The 14884-nt window shown below is 35.1% G+C and overlaps 2 protein-coding genes across 3 annotated transcripts in view; one reads left to right on the top strand and one right to left on the bottom strand.

Moving 5' to 3' along the window:
• Nucleotides 1-9209, top strand: part of Iars2 (isoleucyl-tRNA synthetase 2, mitochondrial) — a 56433-nt gene extending 47224 nt beyond the window's left edge. The window contains exons 18-23 of the mRNA XM_027934775.2: nt 523-654; nt 2062-2168; nt 3067-3212; nt 5177-5367; nt 7182-7326; nt 8710-9209. Of these exons, the coding sequence (XP_027790576.2) occupies nt 523-654; nt 2062-2168; nt 3067-3212; nt 5177-5367; nt 7182-7326; nt 8710-8852 (864 nt within the window). The 3' untranslated portion in view covers nt 8853-9209. The remainder of the gene's footprint in view (nt 1-522; nt 655-2061; nt 2169-3066; nt 3213-5176; nt 5368-7181; nt 7327-8709) is intronic.
• A 265-nt stretch (nt 9210-9474) lies between these two features.
• Rab3gap2 (RAB3 GTPase activating non-catalytic protein subunit 2) overlaps nt 9475-14884 on the bottom strand; it is a 107529-nt gene continuing 102119 nt past the window's right edge. For both annotated transcript variants that reach the window (XM_027934729.3, XM_071600061.1), the window contains exons 32-35: nt 14362-14451; nt 13867-14085; nt 12539-12697; nt 9475-12317 (exon numbers count right to left, since the gene is read on the bottom strand). In XM_027934729.3, the coding sequence (XP_027790530.2) occupies nt 12162-12317; nt 12539-12697; nt 13867-14085; nt 14362-14451 (624 nt within the window). In that variant the 3' untranslated portion in view covers nt 9475-12161. The remainder of the gene's footprint in view (nt 12318-12538; nt 12698-13866; nt 14086-14361; nt 14452-14884) is intronic.

The following is a 14884-nucleotide window of genomic DNA, read 5'->3' as shown; positions in this document are numbered from 1 at the left end:
ATGTTCCACGCATTTTAAAATACCCTGTGTTAATTTATTTAAAAACAATAATAGTAATGTTAAAAATTTTACATATAAAGTCTTTTTATACTTTGTTAATTTACTATGTGAAAAAGCATAATCTGATATAAATTTTATTTTGTATACTGTTCTTATATTTAATGACTTTTCATATTTATTTTATTTATCTTCATCTTTACCTGTGAATTAGGTGAAAAAACATGTGCTCACCTTTACGTGTGAATAAACTATAGTATTAAAAGTTGATTTTCTCTAAAGATGTAAAAATAAAAATTTAGTCATTAGGCATAAAATCCTATGATTGTTTCTGTAACTGGGCTATTGGAATGAGATTTTGTACATTCATAGCCTTTTTTAGGAATGATATAATTTTTTAAAATTTTCCCTTAAAGGAAGTGTCAAAGTTGTATGCAAATTATAGATTTATAAAATGATTTTTTGGTGAAAATGAAGGGTTCATAATTTTTTTTTTAACTGTGTACATTTTCTCATTATGAATAGCTTAGGAATACACTTCGCTTTCTTTTGGGAAACGTGGCTGGCTTCAACCCCAAAACGGATTCTGTCCCTGTCAACCAAATGTATGTCATAGACCAGTATATGCTGCATTTACTGCAGGATTTAGCAAGCAAGGTATGTGTTAATTAATAAGATTTTTGGGAAATGGAAATTTTAGCACTATTGTGTGTTAAAAAATTGTTTTCATTTAAGTGGAAGAAATCTTGCTAGAAATAGTAATGAGAGCCTCTTGAGAAAAGCTATACTTGCTGAATCCTGTACATTCCTAGGTGCCTGTAGATATGAGGTATTCTAATATCTTTTCCTGGAGTCTTAAAAGACTTCAGAGTACCTGGTGGAAACAGTAGGCAGGTCCAGGCTTCCCTGTAGACCAGACTTCTCTCAAGAGGAAAAGATCAGCTCTGTTTCTCCAACAAGAAGGAAGAGAGTTATATTTTATCTGGAGGTAGGCACCTCATCGTACTGGACAGAAATAACTGAGGTGACTACTCTTATGTCCCCTAAGACATTTGCTCATTTACACACATGCACACACATACACAAATAATTTATTTTCTTAAAATTGGAATTTATATGCTTCAATGTGCCCCAAGTCAGAGGCACACACACTAGCTTCTTTGCTCAAACCAAAAATAATTGAAACATAAATGAGGGAACATTAACTAACTATGGTGCTGATGTTCTATTTTATGCTATTTAAAAAAAAAATGGCATGATTTTATCACTTAAAACTTGAGGGCTAGCTGGACACTACGGTGCACGCCTGTAATCCCAGCCACTCAGGAGACTGAGACAGGAGGATTACAAGTTCAAACCAGTCTCAGCAATGGTGAGGTGCTACACAATTTAGTGAGGTCCTGTCTCTAAATAAAATGCAAAATAGGGCTGGAGATGTGGCTCAGTGATTGAGTGCCCCTGAATTCAATCCTCAGTACCAAAAAAAAACCCCAAAAAACAAAAAAACTTGAGGGCTGATAGGGTGCTTGCCTAACAGGTTGCTAGGTTTGATCCCCTGCACCACAAAAAATAAATAAATAAAGGAAAACCTTGATCCTGGTGGGATTTGTTTTGTTTTGTTTTTGGTACCAGAGAATGAACCCAGGGGCACTTAACCACTGAGCCACATCCCCAGTTCCTTTTTGTATCTTATTTAGAGACAGGGTCTCACTGAGTTGCTTAGGGCCTCATTAAGTTGCTGAGGCTGGATTTGAACTTGGGATCCTCCTACCTCAGCCTTCCCAGCTGCTAGGATTACAGGTGTGTGCCACTGTGCCTGGCCTGATCCTGTTCTTGAGGAGTATTATTTTGTAGTTTCCAGAGTAGAACAGTGGGTATTTTCTAAGTGTAATCAAATTTGTTGTCCAAAAAGGATGTTTGGAAGATTATCAGGAGTTCTTGCTTTATTGTCTGTTTTTTGTCTACCTTTGAGGCATATTTTTGAAGGAACGTATTTTGCTTATAATGACTTCCATTTTCACTTGTTACCCCAGCTTCTGAATTTATTTTGACTTTGTCCTCTAGATTAACGACTCATACAAACAATATGATTTTGGAAAAGTTGTTCGACTATTAAAAGCATTTTATACTAGAGAACTCTCCAACTTTTATTTCAGCATAATCAAGGATAGGTATGTATGACACAATATGAAAACACTCAACAGATGTTTCTTGAGTGCCTGATCTGTGCTTGGCAAATGTTGGAATACAGTGATGATTGAGATGGGCAACATTGTGCAGTTATGGGGATTGGGCTCTAGAGTTAAGCCTGATTATCAGTTTGTGCCTTGCCACTTACGCACTTTATGATTTGGGGAAGCCTGTAGGATGATCTCAATTCATCTATAAAAAGGGGATGGTATTTCCTTACCTCCTAATGTGGTTATAAGGATGAAATATGGGTAATGTGGTTAGTGCTGTGATAAAGTAGATGTTCATTAAATGATTGGTGCTTACGTGAGTTAGTGCTTGTTCTCAGACTTGCAAATCATGAGTATGGAGAGAGAGAAATATAGGAGCAATTATATACTAACATTGTACAATGTCAGTGGCACTCTTTCAAGGAGGGCTTGATGCTAAGCTTTCATTCATGGATCTGATGTGCAAGTGGAGGCGTTATCTTTAGTATCAGTCCAGTATGAGGTACTAGCCCCAATCAGCACCTCAGCACTTTCTACATAGGGAAAGTAACTCATACATTGCAGGGGGTGGGGAGTAACATTTTAAATATCAATAGCTAACTGACTATCTTTTAACACAACAGTTTAGATTCTAGCTGTCTTCTACTTGAAAACCAGAATTGAACAGAGCATGGGTGATTTTGTTAAGTTGGATACATCTGGAAAGTGAAAAGTGGAATAGATAACAAGTTATCAAAAATTATATGAAAACAGTCTTTGATTATAAGATGACTAGAGCCACAAGATCAGCTATTGTAGGAATAAACTCAACCTGAGGCAGGTAGATCCTGTCTTGGTGATCATAATGTATAAATTGGTGTCAGTTGCCAAGTAAGTTATTCTCCTTCAGGCTTTATTGTGAAAATGAAAACGATCCCAAACGACGCTCTTGTCAGACTGTATTAGATGAAATTCTGGATGTGATGGTTCGTTCTTTTGCTCCTATTCTTCCTCACTTGGCTGAAGAGGTCTTCCAGCACATACCATACCTTAAAGGTAAGCAGCACTTAATTTGCTCACCAAATGAGAAAGTGAGGGTGCAACTTCTGATTTTATCTCCTCCTTATAAGGGCCCTCACTCACTCTTCTATAGTGATGATACTTTGTGACATGATGTGTCTTGGTCATGTAGTAGTTTCTGCACCTGTTTCCAGAGGAGTAGGATGATTTCAGAATGGCCTTTGAGAAATCATTCTTTCTTAAGTATGTTCATAAATGTTCCATAATATATGTTAAGTTTTATTAAAATGTAATGCCTTTTAGTGAATACTTTTATGATAGTTCTTTTCTTCTGAATGTAGTAAGCTTAATTAAGAGAACAATTACAGGCAACAGTTGACCACTCCAACATTGAGATGATAAGAGAGGAAATACAGGTAGCAAAAGATTATTTCGAGGAAATACAGGTAGCAAAAGATTATTTCAAGAAAGAGTTAGAGACTCTCAGGGAAAAAAAAAAAAACAAACAGAAAGTGAAATGAAGGAAATAATAAACCAAATAAAAAATTCAGTAGAAAGCATCACCAACAGACTAGATCACTTGAAGACAGAATCTCAGGCAATTAAGACAAAATATATAATGTTGAAAATGAAGTTGGTCACACAGTGAAGATGGTGAGAACCCATTAACAGAACTGCCAAGAATAATGGGATAACATGAAAAGACCAAATCTAAGAATTATTGGGATAGAGGAAGGCACAGAGATACAAGCCAATGACATAATATCAGAAAATTTCTCAAACATGAAGAATGAATTGGAAAATCAAATACAGAGGCTTACAGGACACCAAATGTTTAAAGTTACAACAGATTCTCATGAAGTAGCATACAGAATAAGGATAGAATTTTAAAAGCTGTAAGAGAAAAGTTTCAGATTATGTATAGGAGGAAACCAATTCAGATGTCAGCAGATTTCTCAACCCAGACCATCAAAGCTGTGAGATCCTGGAACAATATATACCAAGCCCTGAAATAAAATGGATGCCAACCAAGAATTTTATATCCAGCAAAATTAAGCTTAAGATTAGATGATGAAATAAAAACCTTCCATGGTAAACATAAATTAAAAGAATTTACAATGAGAAAGCCTACACTATAGAATATTCTTGACAAAGTAGTCTGTGAGGAGGAAATGAAAAACAACATTGAAAATCAGCAAAGGGAAGAACTATACTCAAGGAAAAACCTATCAAAGAAAAAACCAAGTCTAGTTGAAAACCAAAAATAAACAAAAATGACTGGGAATAGAAACCATGCTCAATAATAACCCTGAATGTTATTGGCCTAAACTCATCAATTAAAAGACATAGAGGGACAGATTGGATTAAAAAAATATCCAACAATATACTGCCTTCAAGAGACTCATCTCATAGGAAAAGATATCCACAGACTGAAAGTGAAAGGATGGGAAAGAACATATCACTCACAAGGGCCACATAAACAAGCAGGGTTTCCATCCTCATATCAGATAAAGTAGAATTCAAGCCAGAGTTAGTCAGAAGAGATAAAGAAGGACATTTCATACTGCTTAAGGGAAAAGAAACATACAACAAGACATAACAATCATAAATACCTATGCCCCAAACAATGGAGCATCTAAGTATATCAAACAAACCCTTCTTAATTTCAAGAAAATTAGAAACTGTTTAGAAAGGGAAAAGCCATTCATAATCTTATAGATGAGCTATTAATATTGGGATTTTTCTTATTTTTTCTAAGCATCCTTTTTTTTTTTTTTTTGGAGATCTTCCTATATAGTTTATCTTTTGATTAAATGTAACATATTTCCCATTGCTGATACGAATGTTTTGCAAATAGGTTGGCTCCATATTTTATTATATATTTACCGTAAATAACAATTCTTATTTCCCACTAATTGGTAAATATTTAATGGTTAGGGCTCTATGAACACTTTAGGATATATGTAAGTCAGTTTACCATCCCTCTCTTTTTTTTAAAGAACCCAGGAGTGTTTTTCGCACAGGATGGATTAGCACAAGCTCTATCTGGAAGAAGCCTGGGCTGGTAGAGGCAGTGGAGAGCGCCTGTGCAATGAGAGATTCATTTCTTGGAAGCATCCCTGGCAAAAATGCTGCCGAGTATGAGGTTATCATTGTGATAGAGCCAGGCCTGCTTTTTGAAATAATAGAGGTATGCAACAGTTTGAAATGTTCTTAATATTGTACATCTTCACCTGCAGTTTGTTTTAAAAGTCTAAGCAAAGTTTTTTGCTAATTTAGATATTATGATTTTAGTCTTCTAATCCTGATCTTATCACTGATTCTGTTTTCTGCATCTGTGTCCTTTCCTTTATCATCTAAAATTATATACTCTGCACCTGTAACATGTGCATATCACTTTACAGGGACAGGGAAGGTCTTTTAAAGTTATTTGAAATGAAAACCCTAAGGGCTGATATATAAATATGTGACCGTAGTGTTAGAATACATACAAAATTGGGAATTTTGTTATGAGGGCCTGTTTTTTTTGAGTTTTGTCCATCTGGACTAGATTCAAAACAAATCCAAACATGAGTTTCCAATGAACATCTGGAACATTTGTTCCAGCACATTATCATGTATGTCTCAAAGTATTAATTCTATTTTTATTTCCAGGAGGGCCTTGGGATTTGTAGGAGTTGATTGTCCTGATTAGCGATATATTAAGTCTAACACATTGACTTGAGATTTTTCTCTAGTCTAAATGCTTGAAAATTGGTAATGAATATATATAAGATTTTATTGGTAGTAGTTTTCTAAAAAAAAGAAGAAAATCTCTTTGGTTGGTAAGCTTAATTTAAAAATATAAATGTAATTCAAGTGATTAAGAATTTAGCCTTAAAATAGCTAGTAGGATATGAAATTGTTGGTAACAAAGAATAAGATGTTCATGTGTTTAAAAGTTCGTAAGTTCTGACTGCTTCATTGTACACAAAAGGACATTAAGAATCTAGTCAAGTTTGCACAGCCTAGTTCTGGGCTTTTTCCCCCTGTATACTGTCTCCTTTGACTTCAGTTCTTGCAATAAGTTGAAAAGAATAAAATTTGTTTGGGATCATTTATACTTGGAAAAAAAATGCTTTGGGATTTTCAAAAACATAAATTGTTTTAGGAATCACACCAAGTAGCTATCAAATGGCATGCTGTTTTTTTTCAGTTACTAATTTCATGAACTTGTTAAAACCAAATTTTGAGTTTCCTGTTTTCTTATGAACATTTTTAAAGGAATATTTATATTAGCTCACAAATTCATTTTGAAGATCAAAGTTACAGTGAAAAATGTAAAAATGTTGATTAGACAGCCAGATTCAGTGTACTTCTATGTGTTATCCAGATTGCCATCATTAGTCTTTATTGCTAAAAGCACTTTTGTGTAGATACTAACCGAACCCCTCTTCCAGTATAAGAAACAGGATACAGGCAAAACATCATGGTCTTTAAGGCTCACAAGACCTGGGCTTGAGCTATACCACATAATGATTGAGAAACTTGGGCAAATTAACCTCCTTTGCCCATTTCCTCATTTATGAAATGGGGCTAGTAAACACCATATAGGTTTATACACACACACACATATACAAATATATAGCTGTTAGTGAACCTTTATTTATTTATATGCAGTGCTAAGAATCGAACCCAGTGCCTCACACATGCTAGGCAGTTACTCTACCACTGAACCACAATCCCAGCCCCACCACATGTTTTTTTTTTTGTTGTTGTTCTTCTGTGTATGAGACACTGAGATTCTTGGAAAATGAAGCAAAAGCACAATGTTCTCAATACTGTTGATAAAAATTTCAATTAAATCCTTTCATGCCAGTAAGAAGTGATGTATTTAATAGTATTAGCTCAGGGTGTAATGGTATCAAGGTATGCCTCTCTGTCCCCAAGAACTTATGGCATCTGTTTTTATAACCTCAGTTCATGCTAAAAATTTAGCAGTAACTTTCACATGCTTACTTCCAGATGCTGCAAGCTGAGGAGACCTCCAGTACCTCTCAGTTGAATGAGCTAATGATGGCTTCCCAGTCAACTTTACTGGCTCAGGAACCACGAGAGAGAACTGCAGATGTAATTGAGCTTAAAGGGACATTCCTAATCAATTTAGAAGGTAAGGAGGTGAGAGTAGCAAGTGGCATCTTGAGAAATGACTAATTATAAATTATGTGGCATCTTCAGAAATTACTAATTATAAATTATAGGTCATCTTCAACTCTACAGTGGACTAGACTTTTCTAAAAGCAGATATATGCCTGGAATACATCTCTCTGGAAATGATATAAACATTTGCCACATACCTAAGCCAACACTCAAATATTCTACCTGATCTTGAGAATTGAACGCTAGGGATAGAGGACAAGAGATTTACTTCTCTTTTAACTTATTGTGCAGTTACTCTAACTTGCTTCCATTTCCCTTTTATGTCCCTGCCCTTTAATACATAGTACCATACTACTGCTCACCCTTCCCCAGTGTTGATTCAAATTTCCTCTTCTGTGTGCCCCAAATTAATATTTAGCCATTCTTAAGATGGGGTTTTGCTAAATTGCCCAGACTGGCCTTCAACTTGTAATCCTCCTGCCTCAGCCTTCTGAGTAGCTGGAATTATAGGCCTGTGCCATTGCTGTTTAGCCATTTTTTTGTGTGTGTGGTGCTGGGCTTGAACCCATGGACTTGTGCATGTGAGGCAAGCACTCTACCAACTGAGCTATACCCCCAGCCCTTAGCCATTCTTAATAAGGTTTAAAGTTTAATTAAACTCATTCTTACACAAGCATCTCAAGCATTTTGTAGATATTTGTTTCATAGGCACTTTTGTGTCAACCTGGTTCACCTTCATTAATGGAAATGGAAGTAGAGTGGCATTAACAAAGAATAACAAATGGATATTTTAGGAAAGGTAATGCTGCTTGTGTTTTTAGTAATAGCTTTTAGGTACCAGCAGGAGATAGGAGGCTAATCTATAGATGTTGGTTCAAATTTGAGGCTTGGCAGCAGTGTACATGTAGTAAAAATTGTGACTCAATTTGCTTTTCAAAATGTTAAGATACATTCTTTGCACAACAATTAGAAAGTAATTTATTTTTTTGATCAGTCTGAGGTCTTAATAGTAGAGAAAATTTTCTCTAAGCCAAGAAATTTGGAGGCACTGCAGTTGTCACTATAATATTGCTTTTAAAAATCCTCAGTGCCCATGTTGAAATGGAGATGCAGTGTTACTGATCAGAATCCTATCAGGATTAAGAGGTAGAAAGCCTGTTCTACCTGAGTAGGGAGAGAACTCAGTTCCCATAGACAGGCAGATTCCTCAGTTCTCTATAGTCATCAAGTTGTGTGATCCCATCATCTTGGTATTTATATAATGGGGCAAAACCTGACCAGCTATTACTTAGGATAAGAGTAAGCTTTGGAAAAACTGTGCCTGCTAAACCAAATGGGAAATAGTTACACAAGTTGAATGTCAGAAATACTTTTCATATTTTCTTTTTCATAGGTGGTGATATTCGGGAAGAGTCTTCATATAAAGTAATTGTCATGCCAACTACCAAAGAAAAGTGTCCTCGTTGTTGGAAGTACACAGCAGAATCTTCTGATACACTCTGTCCCCGATGTGCAGAAGTTGTTGGTGGAAAGTAGTGCTGTGACATCACTAGCTGAGCAAGAATCCTCATGACAGTACTGAGAGTTTACATGAATTATTTACAATACTGCAAAGAAATCTGAGGTTTAAAAGTAAGGAGTGGGAGTAAATGGTGAAGGATGAGTGTCAAAATCAGAATTGTGAATAGTATTTCCTGTAACTAAAGAATAATGTATATATACATGTGGAAATACAATTGCATATATATGTACACACATATACATAATGGACTTATTCAGAATATACTTGCCTTCAAACATGGCTGAGCAGAATGTTTTATATTTTATGAAAATCTTTTTGACTCAGTATTTAAGTTCTATGATGTCTGAAAATAAAGGCATTCTGGAAAACTACTGACTAATGTTGGTGCAGAAATTGTGAATATCAAATGACAAAATGTGGTTTTGAAAGGGATCAGCAGAGGTGTATTTCCCCTAAGAGTTAAAAAGCATCATTCTGTCCACTACCCAAAATGGGAGTTTTTAAAAATGGCTTGCTTTTTGATTTGGATTGGAAAGAAAAACATCACTAAGTTTATTATTCAAGAAGGGACGAAATGTCTTAATACCACTAAACAAACCAACCAAAACTTACATTTATGAATATTAAGAAAACAACTTGAAAGCGGAGGATTTATTTCATTACTATACACAAGTTCACAATAATGAATACAGAAAAACAGCAGTATATACAGAATTTCACTACTTACATTACAATAGATAAATAAGAGCATTTTATAAACAATCCAGTATTAAAGTCTAAGGATGGCTAATCTATTGAGCAGAAGTCTTAAGAGCCCAGCAAACCCATTCTTGTTACAGTGAGAGGGGGCTTTTACTGTTGCTATAGTGTACTGTCAAAATATCTTCTTTTACAAATGAAATGGACCACAGGAACTTCTAGGTGAATGTTATATTAGTGTAATCTTAGGATTATTGAATGTTTTCTATTATTTTAAGTTGTAATTGATTTTTTTAAAAAAGCAATGTAAATGTTAGTGTTTACTTTGACCTTAGATGAATTTTTATAACAAGGGTGAAACTTTTCTTTCTGTAAAAGTATGACACATTTTGAACCCCTTTATCTACATATATCCTGGCCTCTCTAGTTCTACATCTAAAAACACAATCTGTAATATAGAAGTTATGATTTTTGAACACCTGTGTTCTCTTTAACAATATACAATAGAATTAATTTAACAAGGTAAAAAAATGTGTATGTAATAAGGAAAAGTGGAGGGGTATATCTAGGAGGACACTACCAGTTATTAGCTTACCAGTAATTACAGTGATGGTCACCAAACCTTTGTTTTTAGTTAATCACCCATTCTACATAAAATCTCATTCCTCTTTTTGTGGCTTTTTGTTGTTACAGAATGTATACATAGGTACTTATTTTTCTTTATTATCAGATTTATTTTAAAAGCCCTTAATTAAGTAGTAAAATATTTAACTGCTTTTAACCATAAAACTAAATTTGAAAAATCTACAAATTTTAAATTTTCAGATGATAAATCTAATTAGAAACTCAGTGATTTGTGTTAAGGTTCTGTGAGCCATATTTCAGCTGCTGCTTCTCAGCAAGTCTCATACTTGATATGTAACCTCAGTACCCCTCCAAAAAGTGATAATGGAATTGAGAGGATTTCAATTTTTAAAATGCCTTTAACTCCAAGTTTCTTTAACCAAACTTCTAAATTCATATTACTTTCTAAGTATTTCAAAAAAAATCTCAGGAAAAACTAATGTTGTAGAATACATGTTATAGGTGATTATATAAAGCTAGATGTATTCATAGGAATCCTAGAATGTGACTACCTGGGGTGTGGAGATCCAAGCAGAGGCTGAGAGGCTGGACTAGCTTCAGGCCCTCTCCAGTGCTGTTACTCTGTACAACATGCACCTCGGCTCACAAGACACGCCCCAAACATCACATCTTAAAGCCCTTTTCTTTCAAGATCTGAAAATTGATAGTCACTTAAACCATTATTTTTAATCTAGTTAAGTTCTTATTTGGATGTGATCCTTAGTGAAAAATAATTCACACTAGAATATTCTCAAAACACCAGGTCTTTTTTTCTTTATATCCCTGAAGGCCATTCTTCTCAACTTTGCACAATGCTAGAGTTGGCTTCTTACAAGGGAGTGAAGAAACAAACTTATGTACACAATGAGTCACTATGAATAACAACTGTAATCCATGACAGATATCAACAATTGTACTATAAGGCTACATTCCAAAGACATACCATAATAAATTCTTGGTATCTGTAGAGCTCAAAGCACTTTTTACAGACTTTTGGTTAGTTTGGTCTTAATTAGTAAATATTTATTTAGCACTTGGACTGCTCTAGGCACTATAGGGTACAAAATTCATTGTATTTTATCCTCTCAACCCATCTGTGAGGTAGGTTTGCTAAAGCTGTAATATCACTATGCATTTTTTTTTTCTGTAATGTTCCCAAGGACAGATAACATTACCAAATCCCAGAAGCAGATATTTCTAAACACTTGTAGGAAAAATAAAGTTGGACTTAAAATTTTTAGTATCTTCCCCTCTTTATATATATATATGTTTTACAAGATAATACATTTTTTACAATTACCTGATGTGGACACAACTTTGCAACTTGGCAAAAAGCAAATCTTAATTTACATTGTAACTGATTTTGTTGCATTGTTAGCATGTCAGATTATCAATTTTGGCAATTACAACAGGTTAAGGGTTCTATCGAGGGTCCCTACTGATGATCCTGAACCCATCCATTCTTCCTCCTCTGATGGTATCAGCAGCACCTTTGGGAAAGGAACCTGTCAGCACCCAGAACTCCCAGGTGCAGCTACTATGGGATTAAGCATGATAAGGAACATATTTCCTAAACATTTCATAAGGGAAAGTGGGAGCTTTCTCTAAGTTTGCTGATGGGGAGTATACATGAACACATTTAATCACAATAACTTTTTAGGTATGAAATATAGAATCTTATTAATAATAAGAACATAACCTGTAAATTAAAACCAATTTTAAATAGCAAAGTTTAACAATAAAGCTACTTATGCATTTGAATTAAAAATAAACAGTAAAACATCTGTATTACTATAATATTTGTATTTTATCTTCAGTATTAACCAAAGAAGTGGGATTTAACCAGGATTGCACTTTTTAAAAGTAATATATATTTTTATTTATTTTACCAAAAAACCCCCAACATATTCCATAAAATTTCAGATCTTACTATGTAAAATAACCATGCAGTAATTCATGTTATAGTCACACAATTTTAGACTATTTTCAGTAGATAAGTGTCACAAAGAAGGAATGGATATGGCTTCCACAGCTTCAATGAGGTGTAAGGCTAGACTATACTGCCCGTGTTTTTCTGGTAAAAGCTCAATTACTTTATTTACTAGTTTAGCTGTTGTTGCAATTGGCACTTCAGTGTTTTGAAGATCCTGGGGGTTCTGTAAAGGGACAAAAATATAATCCATTAGTTATATGCAATCAAAAAATAACTGATATAAACTTAAGAATTAAAGAATTTTTTCCCAATAAAAATACTTTTTGTTTGGAACTAGGTGAATTAAACATGTAATTTAAATTTTCTTCATAAATTCTACTAAACATTCATCTAGTAAAATACCCAATGACCTTCTTTCTGCCTAATTTCCTTTGTTGTACTTACCATTGCCTTCAGCCAAGTGCAGAGTGTGGGCGGCAGTCTGGCCAGCAGCTCCATCCCTTCTTTTGTCTGGGTGTGGAGAAGAGCATAAGCCAGCCTTTGCCCTGTCAACACTAGCAGCTGAGAGGCGAGGACCTCTTTATCATGAACCTGTAGAATGGCCTGAGAATGTGGACATGGAGAAATAATGTAGTAAGAGCTAACCAATTTATTTTTTGTAGAAAAGGAGGCTGTGGATGAAGAAATAGATCCTAGTTTGTTTTTGAGCTTGTGTATGTAATCAAAGTATAATATAAATCAAACAGCATTTAACTCCAAGTTGGTGATCAGCTCATTTTTTTTCCCTCACCACCTTCCCCACTGCCCCTTTTTGTCAGTCCTAGGGCTCAAACCCAAGTTCTAGCAAACCCAAGTGTGCTAGGCAAGTTCTACCCCTGAGCTACATCCTTAGCCCCTCATCACCTAGTTTCAATTCAGCATGACTATATAAGGTCTTGTTTCCAACCACTTGGCAAAGGAAGGGAATTACATTAGATCATATCATGACTACTTACAACCTTCAATGACTTTTGAATGTTCTGAGAATAATAATGGGTTAGGATACTGACTGTGATTGGCCCCTGCCAACATCCCCTCCTCATTTCATACATTTTTGCTCCTTGCTTACTAAGTCTGGCAGCCCACACTGGCCCTTTTGGTCCTGGCCATGCTGGTTCCAATCTCAGGGCCTTATACATTTGCTACTCTGTCTTAAGCACTGTTACCCCAGGTTTTTAAATGACTGATTGCTTTATATCCTTTGGACTTCAGTCTGAATTTCATTTTCTCTGACCCCCACACTCTACTGTAGTAGTCCATATGTATTCATAAGATGCTTTTTATTTTTCTTATAGCACTTCTCACTCAATACAAAAATTAGGAGCTTTTCTGAATGTCCAGCAAACATTGATTCCATGCAGAAAGAGCCTTGGATCCTTTGCTCATTGCTGTACTTATGCACAGAACAGGCCTAGCACACTATAGGAATTTATTTGATTATAGTTTTATATTTTAATATTCTATTTTTGTACCTAAAAGTTCCAACAAAAGGAAGAACAAAAAGCTGTATTGGAGAGCTGGGGTTATGGCTCCGTGGAAGAGCACTTGCCTAGGATGTGTGAGGTACTGGGTTTGATTCTCAGCACCATATAGAAATATATAAATAAAACAAAAGTATTGTGTCCATCTACAACTAAAAAAAAAAAAAGCTTTATTAGAAATTCTACTGATTCATTATTCCAATTAACAATTTATAACTTGAGCCCAGTAAGCCTTCATGGTGTCATAATTACCTCTTCTGCTAAGTGGTCAACTCCATAGTTGTAGAGCTCCCCTACATAATGCCTCCTAACAACATCTTCACTAACTTGAAGGTGATGGGCTAGATCCACGGCTAGAACTGGCCAATCTTGATCCTTCCCAGGAATGGCTGCTGCTTCTTCTGAGGGATCTCTCTCCTTTGTCACTGAATGCTGGGACTGGACAGCTGCACTGACAACTTTCAGTAAGAACTTGAAAATGGAGAAGGAGATAGAGCAGTGTCTTGTTAGCACGATTCATTCAAAAAGACCTAAATCAAGGAAATTATTAGCTTTTTTGTCAACTAAGAGTGGCTCTTCCATTAAAAACTGTTTTCATTACCAAAAAAGGAACACACAATTTAAAGGGAAACTAGCTGTCAAGCATTACCTTGAAAGTGGCCATCATTATAAAGGTCAGCTGGATTTTTGCTTTATTGTTCCCCTGCCCCCAAGAAACAAGAATGAAATCCAATAACTAGAATTTACCTGTTGTCGTATAGAAATAAAATTTGGATCCATTTCCCCACTGGGTAATAACTGAATTGAAGTTAAGTCTTTGAAAAATGCATTTTTTCCCTAAAGAGATCAAGAAAAGTGATGAGTATAGATTATTCAGGGAAAAAAGGGCAAGATTAAAAAGCTAAACTGTTTAATCACAAATAATTCATGGTGCTTTTATTTTCTCTTTAAATAAGCACACATGACAAAGAACTGAATCCTGCCAACAGTCACCCCAGTGAAGCCTTTTTGTGGTCGACACCTGACTACAGCCTCATGACAGACTACATCAGAGATGCCTAGATAAGGGGAATTCCTGACCCATAACAACTGGGATAATAAATAGAATCATTTGTTGAGTAGCAACAGATAAATAAAACATAGGAATAGTGTATACTCTGAATCCTTTTAAAAATATGTTGAATTGTTTAAAATTATGTTGTTTGAGAATTGATGTGTCTGAACAATTAAAACAGAATATCAGAAAATATCATTTCAGAAGTTCCTTGAC

Source organism: Marmota flaviventris, chromosome 12 (genome assembly GCF_047511675.1).
Source record: "Marmota flaviventris isolate mMarFla1 chromosome 12, mMarFla1.hap1, whole genome shotgun sequence".
In the NCBI taxonomy this organism is placed as follows: Eukaryota; Metazoa; Chordata; class Mammalia; order Rodentia; family Sciuridae; genus Marmota; species Marmota flaviventris.
The sequence above is the reverse complement of the archived record's forward strand: the minus strand, read 5'-3'. Positions and strand labels throughout refer to the sequence as shown.